Source organism: Rhinolophus sinicus, linkage group LG11 (genome assembly GCF_036562045.2).
Source record: "Rhinolophus sinicus isolate RSC01 linkage group LG11, ASM3656204v1, whole genome shotgun sequence".
In the NCBI taxonomy this organism is placed as follows: Eukaryota; Metazoa; Chordata; class Mammalia; order Chiroptera; family Rhinolophidae; genus Rhinolophus; species Rhinolophus sinicus.
In genome coordinates, this window is record NC_133760.1 from 66,021,656 (window position 1) to 66,040,800 (window position 19,145).

Genomic DNA, 19,145 nt, shown 5'->3' on the forward strand with positions numbered 1-19,145 from the left:
TAGCCTAAGTGTGCAGTAGGTTATGCCATCTAGGTTTGTAGATGCATTTTATGTTTGTGCAATGACGGAGTTGCCTAATGAATGCATTTCTCAGAACGCATTCATATCAAGTGATGTGTGACCGTGTACAGTGAAAAACTGCTAATAGTGCAAAGAACTTGGGCAGTGTTACCGATAGTTAAGAAAACAATCAATAGAAATTGACCGATATGACCCAGACATTAGAGTTAACAGACAAAATCTTCAACACATCTATTCTAAATTTGTTAAAGACTTTAATGGGAAATAGTTATAATGGATGAACAGAGGAAATTGAACCTATCAAAAGGAGCTAAAAAGAAATTGTAGATCTTAAAATTCTTTGCCAGTCAGAATTGTACTACAGAAGCAGAACCCAAAAGGGGATAAATATATGAGTATACAAAGAATTGGCATATACAGTTTTCGGGCTTGGTAGTGCAGGCTGTCAGGAAGGGAAGCTCACAGGCCGTCTGGAGCTCGTGGGCACAGGCCAGAGCTGATGGAGTTCTCCACTGATGGAATTTGTCATCTCTCATTTTACTGTAAGCATCAAGATGAAACCAGGTCACATCTTCAACACTTTTCCTTGGAAATGCCCTCAAGTGAATAGCCAGGTTCATGGCTGACAAGTTCTGCTTTCTACATAACTGCAGGACACAGTGTCACTAAGCTGTCTGCCAATACATAACAAGGACCCACCCTATTCCACTTTACAATAACATGGTCCGCACTTCCTTCTGAGCCATCACTACAGGATTCTCCAGGACTGGATTTCTACAAGCCAGCTGTGAGCCTTCACTGAGTGTCCTTAGAGACCAGATTCCTAGTAATAGTGTGTTCAGGGCAATGTAGGCTTTTTTCATCATACTCCTCAAAATTCTTTCAGCCTCCACCCACTGCCTGATTACAAAGGCAGTTCCACAACTTTAGGTATGTGTTACAGCATCACCTCACTTCCAGGGACCTGTATTGGTTTTTCATTGCTGCCATAGCAAATTACCATAACTGGAATGGCCCATCACAACATCCACTATGACCTCACAGTTCTGTGGGTTAGACATAGGTCCCGTGAACTAAGGTCAAAATGTTGGCAGGGTGCTGCTGTTTCCTGGAGGCTTACAGGAAGAATCTACCTCCACTCTCACTTAGGATGTTGGCCAAATTTATTTCTTTGTGGTCATAGATTGTAGGTCCCTATTTCCTTGCTGACTGTCAGCCAGGGGTTGGTCTGTGCCATGTAAGGTTAGCATATTCACAGGTTCCTTCCTCCATGGAAGAGCCATTCTGCCTGCTACAAGTATACTAACTGAAATGGATAATTTGACAGATGGGCTTAACATCAGATTAGAGACAGGTGACGAAAGAGTGAAAGAGTAAATTTGAAGATGGAGCAATAGAAAGTCATTTGAAGAACACAGAGAAAACAAGCTAAAGAAAAACAGAGCTTCAGAGAACTGTAATATCAAGTGGCCTCCCACTTACCGTGTTTCCTTGAAAATAAGACTTAGCTGGACAGTCAGCTCTAATGCGTCTTTTGGAGCAAAAATTAATATTAGACCCGGTCTTATTTTACTATAATCTAAGACTGGGTCTTATATAATATAATATAATATACCGGGTCTTATATAAGATAAGACCGGGCATAATATAATGTAATAGATTGGGTCTTATATTAATTTTTGCTTCAAAAGACGCATTTGAGCTGATTGTCTGGCTAGGTCTTATTTTTGGGGAAACATGGTAATATGTAATTGGAATTCCAGAGAAAGTTGTGAGAGAATGGAGCAAAAAGATATATGAAGAAATAATGAACAAATATTTCCCAATATGCATGTATCCTGGCAATGCAAGTTTGACCTAACAATCAAAAATCAACGTAACGGGCCGGCCTGGTGGCTCAGGCGGTTGGAGCTCCGTGCTCCTAAGGCCGAAGGCTGCCGGTTCGATTCCCAGGTGGGCCAGTGGGCTCTCAACCACAAGGTTGCCAGTTCGACTCCTCGACTCCTGCGAGGGATGGTGTGCTGCACCCCCTGCAACTAACAACAGCAACTGGACTGGAGTTGAGCTGCACCCTCCACAACTCCGATTGAAAAGACAACAACTTGACTTGGAAAAAAAAAAATCAATGTAACATTTTTTGTTTAAAGAATAAAGAAGAAAAATCTTAACACCTGAATGGATGCAACAAAAAGTAGTGGATAAAATTGAATGGCAATTTGTGATTAAAATATTCATATTTCTTTTCAAAGCAAAGAATGGAAGGGAACATCATTGTTCTGATAAGGGTACCAAAAAATCTCCAGTAAAATCTATACTTATTGGTGAACTATTGAAGGCTTTCCCACTGAGATTGTGAATGAGACAAGTATGCCAGCTAATCCTATTTTTTAAGTAACATTTTACTGAAAGTCCTACGTGGTGCAATAAGTAAAAAAAAAAAAATCTAAAGATTTGAAAACTGTCTTTGCAGACAACATGATTATGCATATAGAAAATGCAAAGTAATCTGTACATTATTGGAATTGATACATGAATTTACCACAGTTATTGGATAGGTCAGTATCCCAAACCAATTACATTTTTATATCCCAGCACCCAATCAATAAGGTAAAATTTTGAAATGATGGTACCATTTATATTAAAATGAAATCCTTAGGAATAAGTCTACCAAAAATTGTGTACATCTCTACCCAGAAAATTATAAAATGTTATTTAAAATATGACCTGAATAAATGGAGGGTCTTAGATTGGAACATATCATGTTCTTAGATTGGAATATTCAGTGCTGTAATGATGTGACATCTTATTTTGATCTGTGGATTCAGTGAAACCCCCAATCAGAATCTCAGTTGGCTTCTTTTAAATACCAAACAGAAATGCATACATTTGTTTGTCAAAAGTCAAACATGGATACCGTTAGTACTGGTATTCATAATAGCCTGAAATGGAAGCAGTCCAAATGTCCATCAATGACGGAATAAAAAATAAGTTGTATATTCATACAGACAATAGTAGACAACAATGGAAACGAACAAATTACTGTTCAATGCAACCACACGGATAAATCTCACTAAGCAGTCACACAAACAAATTTTGTATAGTTCTATTTAAGTTAATTTTAAACATAATGGGCACAAGTAATCTACAGTATTAAAGGATAGATAGTACATACCTTTAGGGCAGGATCACAGTAGTGCTTGGAAGGTGGCATATGGGGCTTCTGGAATGTTTGATATATTCCTTTTCTTTGTCATAGTAGGTTTGTAATAATTCACTTATGATCTGATTATAAATTTTTGCATGACAAACTACTGCAAAGCTTAAATTTTTTAACATCCAAGATGATAAAGAGAAAATTCTAAAAATTATATGACAGTAAAGACACTTCACCCATAGTTTTACTTCAGATTTCTCTGAGTTGCATTGCATGCTGATTTTGAGGGGAAGCAGCCCTTCCCTGGAATAATCAGGGGCTGAGGTCTAAACCTTTCAGCTGTACAATGTGGCATGCTAGTAGCAGGAACGTCCATGTCAGCCTTCATGGTTGGGGAAGTACCAGCCCCTCCGTTGGCATGACGACAAAGAGCTCAAGTTTGAGCTTTGTGATTGACCAGAATTGATTGCCTTATACATTTGGCTGAGTCCAGTTGTTCTGGAGGCCCATAGGAATCCAACTTCTTTTCTGGGTGACCAGGAGGTCAGTTTTGGACAAAGTTACCCTTACCCCCTCACTTGTTAATTCACTTGTTAATTCTCAGAATTTCTCTGGCAATTCTTTTTGATTTTGTATGTATATTATCATAGATGGTGTTTCAAAAAATTACAGGTTTTTTTTACTATAAATTTCCCTGTTAGTACTGCTTTTACTGCATCCCACAAGTTTAGGTATGTCGTGTTTTTGTTTGTCTCATGATATTTTCTAATTTCCCTTTTGATTTCTTATTTGACCCATTGGCTGTTCGACAGTGTGTTAATTTCTACATATTTGTGAATTTTCCATTTTTTCTTCTGTTATTAATTTCTAGTTTTATTTCATCGTGATTGAAAAAGATACTTGTTATGATTTAAACCTTAAATTTTGTAAGACTTCTCTTGTGACCTACCATGTGATCTATCCTGGAGAATGCTCTGTGTGCACTAGAGAAGAATGCATGTTCTGCTGCTGTTGGGTGAAATGTTCTGTGTATGTGTGTTAGGTCTCTTTGATCTATCGTGTTGTTCTAGTTCATGAACAGAGACTGTTTCTCCATTTACTTAGATTTCTCAGCAGGGTTTTGTAGTTTTCAGTGTAAAAGCCTGCATTACTTTTATTAAATTTATTTCTAAGTATTTTCTTTCTAATGCTATTATGAATGGAAATGTTTTTATTTTGTTTTGGATTAATTATTGCCAACATACAGAAATAAAATTGATTTTTGCATGTTAATCTTGTATCCTATAACCTTGCTATGGTCATTCAGTTCCGTGTGTGTATGTATTCCTTGGGATTTTCTCTGTACAGGATCATGTCATCTGTGAACAAAGACAGTTTTACTTTTTCCTTTCCAAACTGGATGTCTTTGATTTCTTTTTTTGCCTAATTTGTACCTCAGTACATTGTTGAGTGGAAGTGGTGAAAGCAAACATCCTTGCTTTGTCCCTGATCTTAAGGGGAAAGCAATAAGCATTATGTTAACTGTTGATTTTCTGGAGATGCCCTTTGTCAGATTGAAGACAGTCCCTTCAGCCTCTGGTTTTTTTTTAAGAGTATTTATCACGAATGAGTATTAGAGTTACTTTTTCTGTATCTATTAAGATGATCATGTGGTTTCTGTCCTTTATATTATCAATTTGGTATATAACAAAAATTGATTTTCTGTTGTTAAACCAATTTTTCATTCCTGGGATAAATGCTACTTAATTATGGTGTATAAATCTATTTATGTATTGCTGGATTCAGTTTGCTGATTTTTTAAAAAGGAGTTTTATGTCTGTGTCAGGAAGGATATTGGTCTGTAGTTTTCTTGTGAAAACTTGTCTTTGTTGTAATACTGGCATCACATTAGTTGGAAAGTAGTGTACCCACCTCATTTATTTTCTGAAAGAGTTTGTGAAGGATTGGTATTATTTCTTTAAATATTTGATAGAATTAACCAATGAAATCATTGCTTTTTCTTTTCTTTTTTATAGTATGTTCAAAAAAAATTTTTTTTAATTGATTGGGGTGACAGTGGTTAGTAAAATTACATAGGTTTCAAGTGTACAGTTCAATAATATATCATCTATATATCACATTGTGTTCTCACCACCCAGAATCATTTCTCCTCCCATCACCAAGAGGATAAAGGAGGTCAAATATATGGTGACCTGGCTTTTCTTTGAGGAAAGGTTTTAAATAAATAACTCATAAGTATATTTAGATTTTGTATTTCTTTGTGAATCAGTTTTGGTAGTTTGATATTTCTAGGGATTTGTCCATTTCATCTAAGTTATCTAATTTGTTGGCATATAGTTCATAATACACCCTTAAAATCATTTCAGTTTCCTTAGGGTCGGTAATTTGTGTGTTTTTTTCTCTTTGTTTCATGGTTAGTCAAGCTGAAAGTTTGTCAATTTTGTCGATCTTTCTAAAGAATTAACTTTGGATTTCATTGATTTTTTTTTCTTAATGTTTTTCTTCATTCTAGTCCATTGATCTCTGCTTTGATCTTTATTATATCTTCTCACTGTGGGCTTCATTGACTCTTTTCATTTTCTAATTTCTTAATTGTGAAAGCTCAGGTTATTGATTTCAGACCTTTCTTCTTTTCTAGTATAAGTGTGTAAAGTTGTAAATTTCCTTCCAAACATTGCTTTTATCTATGTCTCATAAATTTTATGTGGTATGTTTCATTTTCATTCAGTTTCATATATTTTGCCAATTTCCATTTGATTTATTCTTGATTCATGAGTTATTTAGAAATGTTGTTTAATTTCCAAATATTTGGGGATTTCTCCTATTTATTTTCTCTTGATTTATAATTTAATGCAGCTGTGGTTGGGTAACATACTTCGATGATTTCCATCCTTCTAAATGTATTGAAACTTTTTTTATGACTGTCATTTAATCTATCCTTGAGACCTGTCCATATGTTCTTAAAAATGTGTATTTTACACTCATTGGCTTGTATTGGATGATTATGTTGTTCAAGTTTCCTATATCCTTGATGATTTTATATCTAGTTGTTCTATTAATTATTGGGTAGGTATAGACATCTCCAACTATTGTTAAATGATTTGTTTTTCCTTTCATTTTGTCAAGGTTTGCTTCATGTATTTTGAGGCTCTGTTGTTAAGTGTGTGTATATTTGTCATTGTTGTATCATCCTGGTGTATTGATCTCTTTCTCATTATGAAATGTCTTTTTATCTCTTATTATATTTTTGTCTTAAATTCTGTTCTGTCTGATACTAGTATAGCCACTCCTGATTGTATGGTATATCTTTTCTCATCTTTTTACTTTCCTCCTATTTGTATCTTTGAATCTAATGTGTGTGTCTTGTAGATAGAATATAATTGAATTTTGCTTTTTCATACTGTCTGGCAATCTCTATGGTTTGGTTAGGTGTTTAGACCATTCACATTTAATATAATTATTGATATGGCTGGATTTACCTTTTCAATTTTTCTGTTTGTTCTATGTAAGTCTCCTGTATTTTTTGTTCCTCTTTGATTGCTTTCTTTTGTGTTAAATATTTTCAGTGTATCATTTTAATTTCTCTGTCAATATTTTTACTTTTTTTCTACTTTTTCTTAGTTGTTAATCTAGGGATTAGAACATATATTTTAATTTACCACAATCTACTTCAGATTAATACTAATTTAATTCTAGCAAAATATAGAATCTTTGCTCCAATGTATTTCCATTCTCTCCCTGCTCCTGTTTGCTCTTATTGTCATGTGTATTACATGTGTGTGTTATAAATCCAACATAGTGTTATAATTATTGCTTTATACAATTTTATATGTCCTTTAAAGTAGTAAAGAAATGAAAACAATGTATCTATAGAATCTTTTATATCACTTTACATATTTACCATTTCTAGTGCTCTTTATTTCTCCTTGATTATTCGTGTCACTGCTCAGAGTCAGTATTTCAGTCTAAAGAACTTTCTTTAGTATTTTTGGTAAATTAAATCTATTAGCAATGCATTTTCTCAGACATTGCTTATGTAGGAGTGTTCTTTTTCATCTTTCATTTTTGGAGGGTAGTTTTGCTGGATATAGAATTCTTGTCTTTTTATTTCAGCACTTTGAAAATGGTCTACTGCCCTTTCTCTTCCACTGTTGCAGGTGAAAAGTCAGCCATTAATTATATTGATGCACCCCCGTACCATGTGATGAGTAGTTTTTATCTTACTGCTGTCAAAATTTTCTCTCTGTCTTATGCTTTTGGCAGTTTGACTATGCTATTTCTGTGTGTGGATCCTTTTGTATTTATGCTGCTTAGGATTTGTTGAGCTTCTTAAGTGCATAGATTAATACTTTAAATCAGATTTGGGGAGTTTTTGGCCATTCTTCAAATATTCCTTTTGCCCTTTTGTTCTCTCCTTTCCTTCTGGGACTCCTGTTATGCAAATGTTGTTACATGTGGTCATATTCCACAGATCTCTAAGGCTTTGTTCCTTTTTCTTCATTCTTTTTTCTTTATTTTCCTCAACTGGACTATCTTAGTGTACCTATCTTCAAGTTTTCTGGTTCTTTCTACTGCCAGTGTAAATCAAGTGTTGAATTGCAGATTTTAATTTTTCACTCCAGTTATTGTACCTTCCAAATCCAGAATTTCTGCTTGGTTTTTTAAAAAAACAAAAAAATAACTAATTTCTGTCTATTTATAGTCTCTCTTTGGTAAGACATGATTGTCATGCCTTTAATTCTTTAATTCTTTAATCCCTTTCATTCTTTAGACATGGATTCCTTTATTTCTTTGAATATATTTATATTAGTTGACTTAAAGCCTTTGCCTAGCAAATCCAACATCTGTGCTTCCTCAGGAATTATTTCTATTGATCACCTTTTGCCCCTCCTATACATGGGCCATACTTTACTATTTCTTTGTATCATAACTTTTTGTCAAAAACTGGATATTTTAAGTAATATAATTCTGGTTTTCAGATTTCCCCCTTTCCCATCCTCAAGAGTTTTTGTTGTTGTTGTTTTGCTTTTAAGATTTTATTGGGGAAGGGGAACAGGACTTTATTGGGAAACAATGTGTACTTCCAGGACTTTTCCAAGTCAAGTTGTTGTCCTTTCAATCTTAGTTGTGGAGGGTGCAGCTCAACTCCAGGTCCAGTTGCCATTGTTAGTTGCAGGGGGTGCAGCCCACTATACTTTGCGGGAGTCGAACCAGCAACCTTGTGGTTGAGAGCCCGCGCTCCAACCAGCTGAGCCATCTGACCACCTGGGAGCTGAGCTGCAGCTCATTGACTTCATTCTAGTTGCGGAGGGCGCAGCTCGCTGGCCCATGTGGGAATTGAACTGGCAGCCCCATTGCCCAGAGCTCATGCTCTAACCAACTGATCCACCTGTCCACCCTCTCAAGAGTTTTTTTGTTGCTCTTTATTGTTGTTTGTTTGGTGACTTTTCTGGGCAAATAGTGCAGTCGTTATTCTTTGTCATACGTGGCCACTCTGCTTAGTTAGCTGAGTCGTCAGAAAATTTGGGGGCAGATTTTCTTAAAAGCTTTAAAGCAATATGTCTCTTACCCTTTTTCCAATGGGCACTTTGTGTGTTGAGTGGGGTATGTCTTCCATGCTCTTGCAATTTATAACTGCGTTAGCCTTCACTTCCTACTTATGCAGAACCTCAAGGTCAGCATTGGTGAGAGATCAGGGCTCTGTCAGGTCTTTCCTGGATATTTGCACAGCCTTCCACATTTGCATGGCCTTCTACATCCTCAGGAATATGTCAGAAATTGTCAAAGCTCCCTACAGACATCTCAGTCCTCAGATTTTCCTTTTGAGTTTTTTGTCCAGCTTCTTGATTGCCCCAACTGGAATCGCTGCCTCTGGCAACTGCAATGTTAAACAATTGCCAGTGATTTTTGGGGACAAACTCCCTGGAGGCATAAGGCTTTCCTCAGTGCCTGAGCTCTGAGTCAGATGATACATAGATTAGCTCCAGGAATGGGGCTATTCTAGGGAGCACCAATCAAGTCAGATCCTGACAGATCTCTGGGCACAGGGCTTTCAAGGGAGCTCCAAACCCACCTGCCTCCTCCAGTGGCTGCTAGGCTACTGGCTTTCATAGCTACTATGTTTGCGAGGCTGCTGGTTTCCAGGGATGCCTTGAAACTGGGAAGAGAGAATGGAAATAGAGCAAGTCAAAATATCAGAAAACTTGCTGTTCTTTTCTCAAATAAATGTTCCTAGGATTGTTGCAAGCCTTTAGATAATTTGTAGAGTGATGAAAAAGTTGATTTTGAAAATGTATGCCAGTGTTCTCATTATTTTTATGGAGGAATGGATTTCCAGAGGTCCTTCGTCCATAATTCCAAAAGTGCTTCTCAGTCAATGTGTGTTTTTAACCACTATGCATATTGCCTTTGTTGTTTTTGATATCTAATCATGGCCCATATATTTTTATTGTCAGTCATGAAAGCCCACTCTTTGATTTCATTGAGAGCTGCTTGCGAAATAAACATGAAATGGTTATTTATGAAGCCGCTTCAGCCATCATCCATCTTCCTAACTGCACTGCAAGGGAGTTGGCACCTGCTGTTTCAGGTTAGTTGTGTATTTCATAATTGGCTTTTGTTTATATTCTTATGCTTTTGTTTTAAGTTACAAGGTCTGCAGGATGGCTATTAAGAATGATTTTTGAACCTTAGCTCTGTATATACAGCTTTTGCATCTTGATATATAGATGATTATTTTGGTTGTTCATAATTACGCATACTTCTTTTTCTGAAGTTACTATTTTCCCATGTAAAACATTTAAAAGTAACTTTAATGCCATCAGTTCTCCTTAATGTTTAAAAAGCCCATTTGCTCCTGTAACTATAAATATTCCTACCATTTAAATTCAGATATTAATGGTTATATCATTTCTTTTAGAAAAAAAGAATAAACTTTGTTTTCTATACTATAAAGTTTTTATAACTTGACAAAAATGGCTTTTTCCATTTTTGACGATATACTTTTCATGTGAATTTTTGACGCTGTGATCTAATTTCTTATGCATATTTCAAATATGTTTCTTCACGTACTGTATTTTCAGATATATGCTCTATGATGCAATGAGCTATATTCACAGTGATCTTTTTTCTTTTCTAGTTCTTCAATTGTTCTGTAGCTCTCCTAAGCCAGCTTTGAGATACGCAGCTGTGAGGACCTTGAACAAGGTAGGTGTCCCTTTGCTAACGATTGACTTACATCCATATTTGATGGAGAAGTATAAATGGAAACATTTGGCTTTCTCTCCATGGTTAGTAGGTGTGATGGGCTTCACTTCTGCAGCACCTCACTTGTATTGTGCCCTTAGGTATCGCCCCTGTTACTGTTATTCAACTGCAGATTACCATCCATTTCTGACCTTTAAGCACTGCACAGGATAGAGCCACACTGTCCGATATGATGGCCATTAGTCACAAGGGGCTATTTCCATTTACATTAATGAAAATTCAATAAAATTAAAAATGGATTTCTTCTGTCACTCTAGTCACAGTTCCTGTGCTCAGTAGCCACATGTGGTTAGTGACTCTCACCTTGGACAGTACAGATACAGAACATTTCTGTCATTTCAGAAAGTCCTCTCGGATGGTGCTGGTCTACAGTCCAATGATAATTATATATGACATTTTAAATTTTATAGCTAAACACTTAACATTTTTTTAAAGACGAGACTAATTTTAATGTTTTATTTACCCTAATATATATAAAATGTAGTATTAACATGTAATCAGTATAAAATTGTTGAAGATATATTTCGCCTTTTAATTTTTCATACTGTCTTTCACATCTAGTGTATATTTTATTTTATATTTACAACGTGTCTCACTTTGGACTAGCCACAAATGCTTAGCTGTAACGTGAGTCTAGAGCATACAGTACAGAAACACAGAATAAATTAAATAACGATAAAAATTTTAAATGAAAAGTTTAATGTAGTAGAAGACTTATCATAAGGCAGTACGTGATTGATAATAAATTAATTGTATGAACAATTGGAGGAGAGAGAAGTTTAGAGCAGCCATGGAAGAAGCCTTTATAGAACAATTCTTTGAATTGTATTTAAGAGTTGATATAAGTGACATTCCTTCACCTATAATTTTGGAGCCAGATGTGTCTCAGAATTCAGTATTTTGTGAATTTTAGAAACGTTATATGATGTTATCTTGTATGTACTATCCCCACTAGGCCTGGAGCAGCACCCCACCATTAGAGACATTAATATTTCTACACTGTACATGTGACTATCCTTACTAACTGGACTAAATTAAGACTTAATTAGTTTTACATTAGTTTGGGTCATGTTTGCTATTAAATGAATTTTGATGCCAGTATTTTGCTTAGTTTTCAATTTTTTAGATTTGTGGGTAAAGGATTCTATACCAGTATTGGGGTAGGCAGAGAGGGGAACGGCATCAACAAAAACAAAAAAAGCAGAATGACAGACAGGATGTTGTGAACATGAGCAATTCGCTTTGGCTGGACTTTGCTTGTTTAAAAACAGAAGTGTTTTCTAAAGTGATAAGATATTAACAGTCTTGAGCAATGTTTGCCACGGTCCTGTACTTAGAGATTCTATCATCTAGTAGAATAGATATCCATGTATACATGTACCATAAGGATAAACAAGCCAACTGTGATAAAAGACACGGTGATATTGTTATAAAGGTTATAGAAACCAGGGAAGAGAAAGTGCAATGCTGTACTATGACTATGGCTATTAATCATTTGTCAAATGACATATCATACCTTATTAATTGGAAACGTTATTGAAACAGTTACTTTTAACCTGTGTTGTCCCATTTAGGTTTTAAAAAGCCACTTAAATTAAAATTTCTATTTCCCTCATTCTTTGTTTTTTCAAGTTCTGTTCTTTATTAATAAAAATTTGCTTAATATTTTTCTTGCCCTTCCACAAGGTGGCAATGAAGCACCCCTCTGCTGTCACTGCCTGCAATCTGGACTTAGAAAACTTGATCACAGACTCAAACAGAAGCATTGCTACCCTGGCCATTACTACACTCCTCAAAACAGGAAGTGAGAGCAGTGTGGACAGGCTCATGAAGCAGATATCTTCTTTTGTGTCTGAAATCTCAGATGAGTTCAAGGTAAGAGTTTAAATATGTGGCTTGCCCATTTATTTTCTTAACAGTATCTTTTGATGATCAGAAGTTTTAAATTTTTATTAAGTCTAATTTATTAGTTTGTTTTCTTTTACAGTTTTGCTTCCTGTGTCCTAAGAAATCTCTGTCTACTTCTAAGTCTTAAAGTTATTTTCTTATGTTTTATTGTAAATGTTTTGGAGTTTTATTTTAGCCTTTTCATTTTGTTCTATGAACCAACTTGAATTAATATTTGTGCACTGTGTGATAAGCTCAGTTTTTTTCCCCATACTGATATCCAGTCATTCCAGCATAATTTGTTGAAAAGATTTCTCTTTCCCCATGGGAATTCTTGGGCATCTTTGTCTGAAAAACAGATAACAATATAATTGTAAATATATTTCTGGGCTCCTTATCATATTCCATTGATCTGTTTGTCAATACTGTGCCAGTACCACACTCTATGTATTATTAGAGTTGTATGGTACCTCTTAAACGTCAAGTAGTATGGTCTTCCAACTTTGTCTTTTTTTTAATATTAGAATTTCTTTGCATTTCCATATAAATTTTAGAAACAGCTTATAACTTCTTTAAAACAACGCCTGCTAGAGTTATGCTTGGGATTGTGTTGAATTTATAAATCAATTTGGGGTGAACTGATGTCTTAACAATGTTAGTTCTTCCAGTTTATGAATATGGTATACCTTTCCCTTTATTTAGGTCTTTAATTTCTCTGAGCAGTGTTTTGTAGCGTGTACTCCAGAGGTCTTACATGTCTTTTGTTAAATTTATACCTAAATATTTTATGCTTTTTTATTCTATTTTATTAAAATTTATTTTCATTGTTTGCTACTAGTATATAAAAATACATTTTTTTTTACATTCCCATAACTCAGTATCCTTGCTAAGTACCGTATTAGTTCTCGTTGTTGTTATATACATTATTTATGTAGGTTGTCTATGTAAATAATCAAGTTATCGGTTAATAAAGACAGTTTTACTTCATTTCTAATTCAAATGCCATTCCTTTCTTTTTCTTGCTTTATTAAAATGGCTAGGATTCCCAGTACATTGTTGAATAGAACTGGTAAGAATGTGCTAATCAGAAGAGCAGTAAGATTAGAAAGATTTTATTCTTTCATTCTTATTTCTCAGTCAAGAAGTATAATTAACCCCATTTACTCTATTCTAGTGTACATCTAGACTTTTAAAAAACAAACTTAGCCTGTATATTCAAGTGGACATTTTGATTCTCTGGGGAACCAATGAAGGTCATTTTGTGGTGTAGTTTATTGAATGAATCTCCTATGCTTGGACATTTAGATAGTTTGCAATTACAAATAATGCTGCAGTGGATAACTTTGTGCATATGTTTTCTTGAAATGTTGGAGGTATATCCTTAGGGTAAATCTTTAGAAGTCCGTATGCTAGGTTGAAGGGTATCATTTCTTTTATAATGAGGGAAGTTAAACATCTTTTCATATTTTTAAGAATCATTTAATACTTTTTGAATATTGTTTACTCATGTTTTTTTCCTATTTTCTGTAGGATTTTTGGTCTTTCGTTTCCTCAATTATTCATAACATTTTCTTATATATTAAGGATATTATTTTTTTATCTGTGAAATGTTATATTTTTTCCCAGTTTGTCATTTGTCTTTTGACTTTTCTTATGATGTCTTTTGTCATGCAAAAGTTTTTTATTTCTGTGTAGTCAAATTTGTCAATCATTTATTTTATTGCATCTGTCTTTTGAGTAATAGTTAGAAAGCCTTTCCCTTTAGATTATAGAATCTGAATGGGTGAATAAGAATTCACCCATGTTTCCTTCTGGTATGTGCATATAGTTTCATGTTTTACATTTAGATATCTGATCCATTGGATTTTATTATTATATATGGTACCGTGTTTCCCCGAAAATAAGACCTAGCTGGACAATCAGCTCTAATGCATCTTTTGGAGCAAAAATTAATATGACCCAATATTATATTACATTACATTATATTATACCTGGTCTTATATAAGACCCAGTATTATTATATATTATATTATGTTATGTTATGTTATGTTATGTTATGTTATGTTATATTATATTATATTATATTATATCTGGTCTTATATTATAGTAACATAAGACCGGGTCTTATATTAATTTTTGCTCCAAAAGACGCATTAGAGCTGATTGTCTGGCTAGGTCTTATTTTCAGGAATACACGGTATGAGAAGTGGATCTCATTTTTCCTTTTTTCACTTATCCCCCCAATTTTTATTTAAAAGACTGTCTTTGCCCCAGTGATTTGAGATACCACCTTTATCATATACTCAAGTTCTATATGCACTTGGGTCTATTTGGGACTTTGTGTTCTGTTCTGTTGTTCTCTTTATCTATTCACACATCAGTACCACACACTATTTTAAGTATAGAGGTTTTGTAGGATGTATTAATATCTGTTAGTCCCCTCTCATAGCTCTTTATTTTCATTGATTCTCCAGCTATTCTCACATGTATATTTTTCCTTATGAATTTTTGTGTTAACTTGTCTAGCTTCATAAAAATAATCTCATTGGCATTTGTATTGGGATCACCTTACGTTTATAAGTTAATTTAGGATTAAACAGATATGTTGATGATGTTGACATTTTAACCAGGAGCAAAGGATGTCTTATAATTTGTTCAAGTCTACTTTTGGGCCTTTCAAAAATATTTTATAGTACTTTTATATTAGTTTTGAGTGTCTTTAAAATGCTTTTCTTGAGTATTTTGTCTTTTTTGTTGTTGCCAGTATAAATGCTTTTATCCATTATATCTTTTAACTAGTTGTTATTCATGCCTATAATAGTATTGTTTTTGTATGTTTAATTTTGTGTCCTACCACCGTGTATCCCTGAAAATAAGACCTAGCCAGACCATGAGCTCTAATGCGTCTTTCGGAGCAAAAATTAATATAAGACCCAGTATTATATTATGTTATGTTATACAATATTATATAAGACCCTGTCTTATATTATAATAAAATAAGACTGGGTCGTATATTAATTTTTGCTCCAAAAGACGCATTGGAGCTGATGGTCCGGCTAGGTCTTATTTTCCGGGAAACACGGTACCTTGCTAAATTAGTTTATTGCATTAGTTTTATTGATTCTCTAAGGTTTCCAGGTATCTTATCAAGTCATCTGTAAATAAAGATAGTTTTGTCCTATATTTTCCAATTCTTATTCCTCTAATTGTTTTCTCTTGTCTAATTGCATTGGCTAATATTTCCAGAATAATGTGAAATAATAGTTGAGATAGTGGCATCATTGTATTGTTTCTGACCTTACTGGGAATGACCCTTGGGGTTCTCTGTTAAGTAATATGCTAACATTAGGATTGAGGGGGGTGTGTGTGTAAAATGGAATTATCCATCCATTCCTATTTTAGTTTTTCAAGAATTTTTATTAGGAATGGGTGTTGGATTTTATCAAAGGCTTCTCAGACTCTATTGATCTATCGATACTAAATATCAATATATTGTCTCCATAGACTCATTAATATGAGTTAACCAATTTGCTAACGTTGAACCAACCATTCTTGCATTCTTGGTATAAATTTCATATCATGACATATTATTTTCTTACTCTAGTGTTGGAGTGTTAACTAACATATCACTTAGAATTTTTGCATCATTACTCATAAATTACTTCCATCTGTAATTTTTTTATTTTTGTATGTATACCATCTTTATTAGGTTTAGGTATTATTGCTTCATAAAAAGACTGGTATTTTCTTTCATTTCCTATGCTGGGAAATGATGGATATAGATTTGGGACTATCTGGTTTTGGGGAGACAATTCGCTATTCTCCATGAGTTTCTTGCATTTCTGCACATCTTGCAAGTTAGGCACTGACAGTTTCCTAGTGTCCCAGCTTTGTTCCCTTTTTGTAGTGCAAGATATCTTGCAGCCTTAGAAAATCCAGTGTTTTCCTGTCAAAGTCAAGGGCAGGTTCCCGTATAGCCCTAGAAGGTACAGCTCATGCTCCCTCTAGAGCAAAACACAGACATGCTCCCTGTCCAGTGTAATACAGATAATGTTTCCCTTAGAGCAAAGGACCGGCATACTTCCTTCCTGCTGTAACATGTCCAAGTGCTGTACCTCAGGGTTCTGGTCCTCTAACTCAGCCTGTGCAGGTCCAAGTATTATCTGGTCTTTTTTGCATTGCCCTGTGGGAACTGGGACTCAGGAAACTGGCCCTAAGTACTGATACGCTAGCTACTGCTTTGCTGTGAGGAATTGACTGTCTTTCATCTCTGATCTAGAATCTCATGTTCTCTACTAGCATCCGTGAAATTGTTGCAGGCTAGCGGTTAGCTTGCAAGAACGGTAAAATCTCATACCCTTCTCACTTCTTGACATGGTCTTTAAAGTTGTGGTAAAATTCTCCTAGAAACCATTTTGTGAAGTAGTTCCTTGATAAGTTCCTCTGTTTCTTCTATGGAACTCAGTATGTTTAAGCTTTTAATCTTTACTGTTCACTTTAAAAATTGTATGTGCTTATTTCCTTGGAGCAAAGGGATGAGGTCTCTTGAATGAACTTTATTTTTACTTTGCTTTTTACATTCCCTTGAGGTTTCCTTATCTTTCATGAAGAACCATTATTGTCATTTTGAGTAACTACAGCACCTTCTTAGCTTGCAATAGATTAGAAAGTATGCTTAGTAGCTAAAGTTACAAAGATGAACATCCTTTCTGTATTTAGTGTTTTATGGGTGGTCGTTGTACAGTCCTTGTAAAGGTGAATGGTCTTTGTGTTTGTTTTTCTACAGGTGGTGGTTGTACAGGCAATTAGTGCTCTCTGTCAGAAATACCCTCGAAAGCACAGCGTCATGATGACTTTCCTCTCCAACATGCTCCGAGATGATGTAGGTAGACCGTTTTATAATCACAGGAAGTTGCTCTCTTAAATTCTTAGGATTCCCATTAAATACCATAGTATTTAAAGCAGCTTTCTTCGTCATCTGAGCATGCCTCTCAAATACTATGCTTACTTCTGGTCACTGTCATATGTTGCTACACATGTTATTGCTTTGACTTTCCCACTTCCAGAAAACCCACTTTTGTTCCTTTCATAATGGAAGGGCAATGAAATTTGAATGCTATAAGTGTGAGCCTTGGGGTATAAGCATTTCTCCAAAAAGCGTTCTCAGAATGAATGGCAGTTTTCTCTTTTGCCAGGGAGGCTTCGAGTATAAGCGGGCCATTGTGGACTGCATAATCAGCATTGTGGAAGAGAACCCCGAGAGTAAAGAAGCAGGTCTAGCCCACCTTTGTGAATTCATTGAGGACTGTGAACATACTGTTCTGGCTACTAAGATTCTACACTTGTTGGGCAAAGAGGGCCCCAGAACGCCTGTGCCGTCCAAGTATATCCGCTTTATTTTTAATAGGGTCGTCCTGGAGAATGAGGCTGTCAGAGCCGGTGAGTCTTTGGAACACTGCTAATGATGTAACTGCTGATCTTTTGAAATGCTTAACTCGAGGGGATGGGGATGAAATTGGAAAATGAGGTTGCAAGGTCTGTGTGCTGGTGGGATCTTGGAGCATACTGAAGCCCCACATACACACCTCTTTCTCTGTATTCCAGTTTCCATCCTGACTTCTGCCTTATGTTAGAGACAAATAACCTGTGACGCTCAGTATGACAGGAATACGATGATGGCATCATCCACTTTTTTAGAGTTATAGGCATAAGTATGAATGTCTGTGGTGTGTGTGTGTGTGTGTGTGTGTGTGTGTGTGTGTCTTTTAAATAGGTCTTAGGAATTCTTTTACTTCCTCTTCTCTAATCATTCCTTCCCTTTAGCATGTGAACAGATTCACCTTTCTCCTATTAAAATATAAACCCTCCTTTGATCTGTTACTCTCACTAGCTACTGACTGTACTTCCGCTGTGAGGTAAACTTGCAGTAGCCATTACTAGCTGACTCCATGGACTAATTTTTCATTTTCTCTTCAACTCACATCTGGCTCTCCCCCTTAAAACTCCTCTGAAACTATTTTTTTTTTAATTACTTATAAGGTAGTTTGAAAATCCAGTTGGACGCGTGCACGTCCTTATCTTTGTCCACCTCGCGGTCAGTCTGGTGTCCTGTGGACTGAACCCCGCATGAAGCGTCCTTTCCCTCGGCCTCCACAGCACCCTGCGTCTTTGCGTCACTCCTCAGTCTTACTTATCGAGCTTTCTTTCCAGTCCTTAAAATACTAGTTTTCCTTAGGGATTTGTCTTACCATACACTTGTTTTTCTGGTGATTATTTTCAGAGCTCTACTGGTAGGCTGGGACATTGCAGTCATGCCTCTTTCCCAAACTTGTATGTCCAACTACCTCAGGCCCTTCAAATTCAACTTGAAATTCAAACTCACCCAAACTGAAATCCTCACCTTTGTCATTCACACAGTTGCAAAGGCAGAAATTTATTCCAGTTTTATAAGCTCGATCTATTCTTTGGCAAAATCCTATCAGTTCTGTTTCCTTACTATTTCTTTATTTTCTTTTTCTATTTTCCTGGGTGCTGCTTTAGACTCTCACTCGTTTCCAGTGCCCAGCTAGTCCGACTGCGTCTAGTCCCACACAGACCCAGTTCTCCACGCTCTGCTGCAAAAATGGTCTCTGCATACAAAATCTGCCTACAAATTGGGTGCAGCCCACTGTGTTACAAATACACACATTTATCCTGTATTTAACCTCCTGGAACAATAACTTTGAGGTTAAACCACCACCTACTTTTGTTTTATCTCTAGTGTCCCCTGCTCTCTAACACGGGTCTTGTTCTTCAGCCTTCCTCACCTGTGTGCAGT

At 35.6% G+C, this 19,145-nt stretch overlaps 2 protein-coding genes across 3 annotated transcripts in view; one reads left to right on the forward strand and one right to left on the reverse strand.

Moving 5' to 3' along the window:
• COPG2 (COPI coat complex subunit gamma 2) overlaps positions 1–19,145 on the forward strand; it is a 111,700-nt gene that overhangs the window by 37,246 nt on the left and 55,309 nt on the right. For both annotated transcript variants that reach the window (XM_074315602.1, XM_019751183.2), the window contains exons 10-14: positions 9,631–9,764; positions 10,314–10,381; positions 12,128–12,316; positions 17,115–17,210; positions 17,524–17,767. In XM_074315602.1, coding sequence (XP_074171703.1) covers positions 9,631–9,764; positions 10,314–10,381; positions 12,128–12,316; positions 17,115–17,210; positions 17,524–17,767 — 731 coding nt within the window. The remainder of the gene's footprint in view (positions 1–9,630; positions 9,765–10,313; positions 10,382–12,127; positions 12,317–17,114; positions 17,211–17,523; positions 17,768–19,145) is intronic.
• The window catches only part of MEST (mesoderm specific transcript), an 83,606-nt gene that overhangs the window by 1,439 nt on the left and 63,022 nt on the right, over positions 1–19,145 (reverse strand). The window lies entirely within an intron of this gene.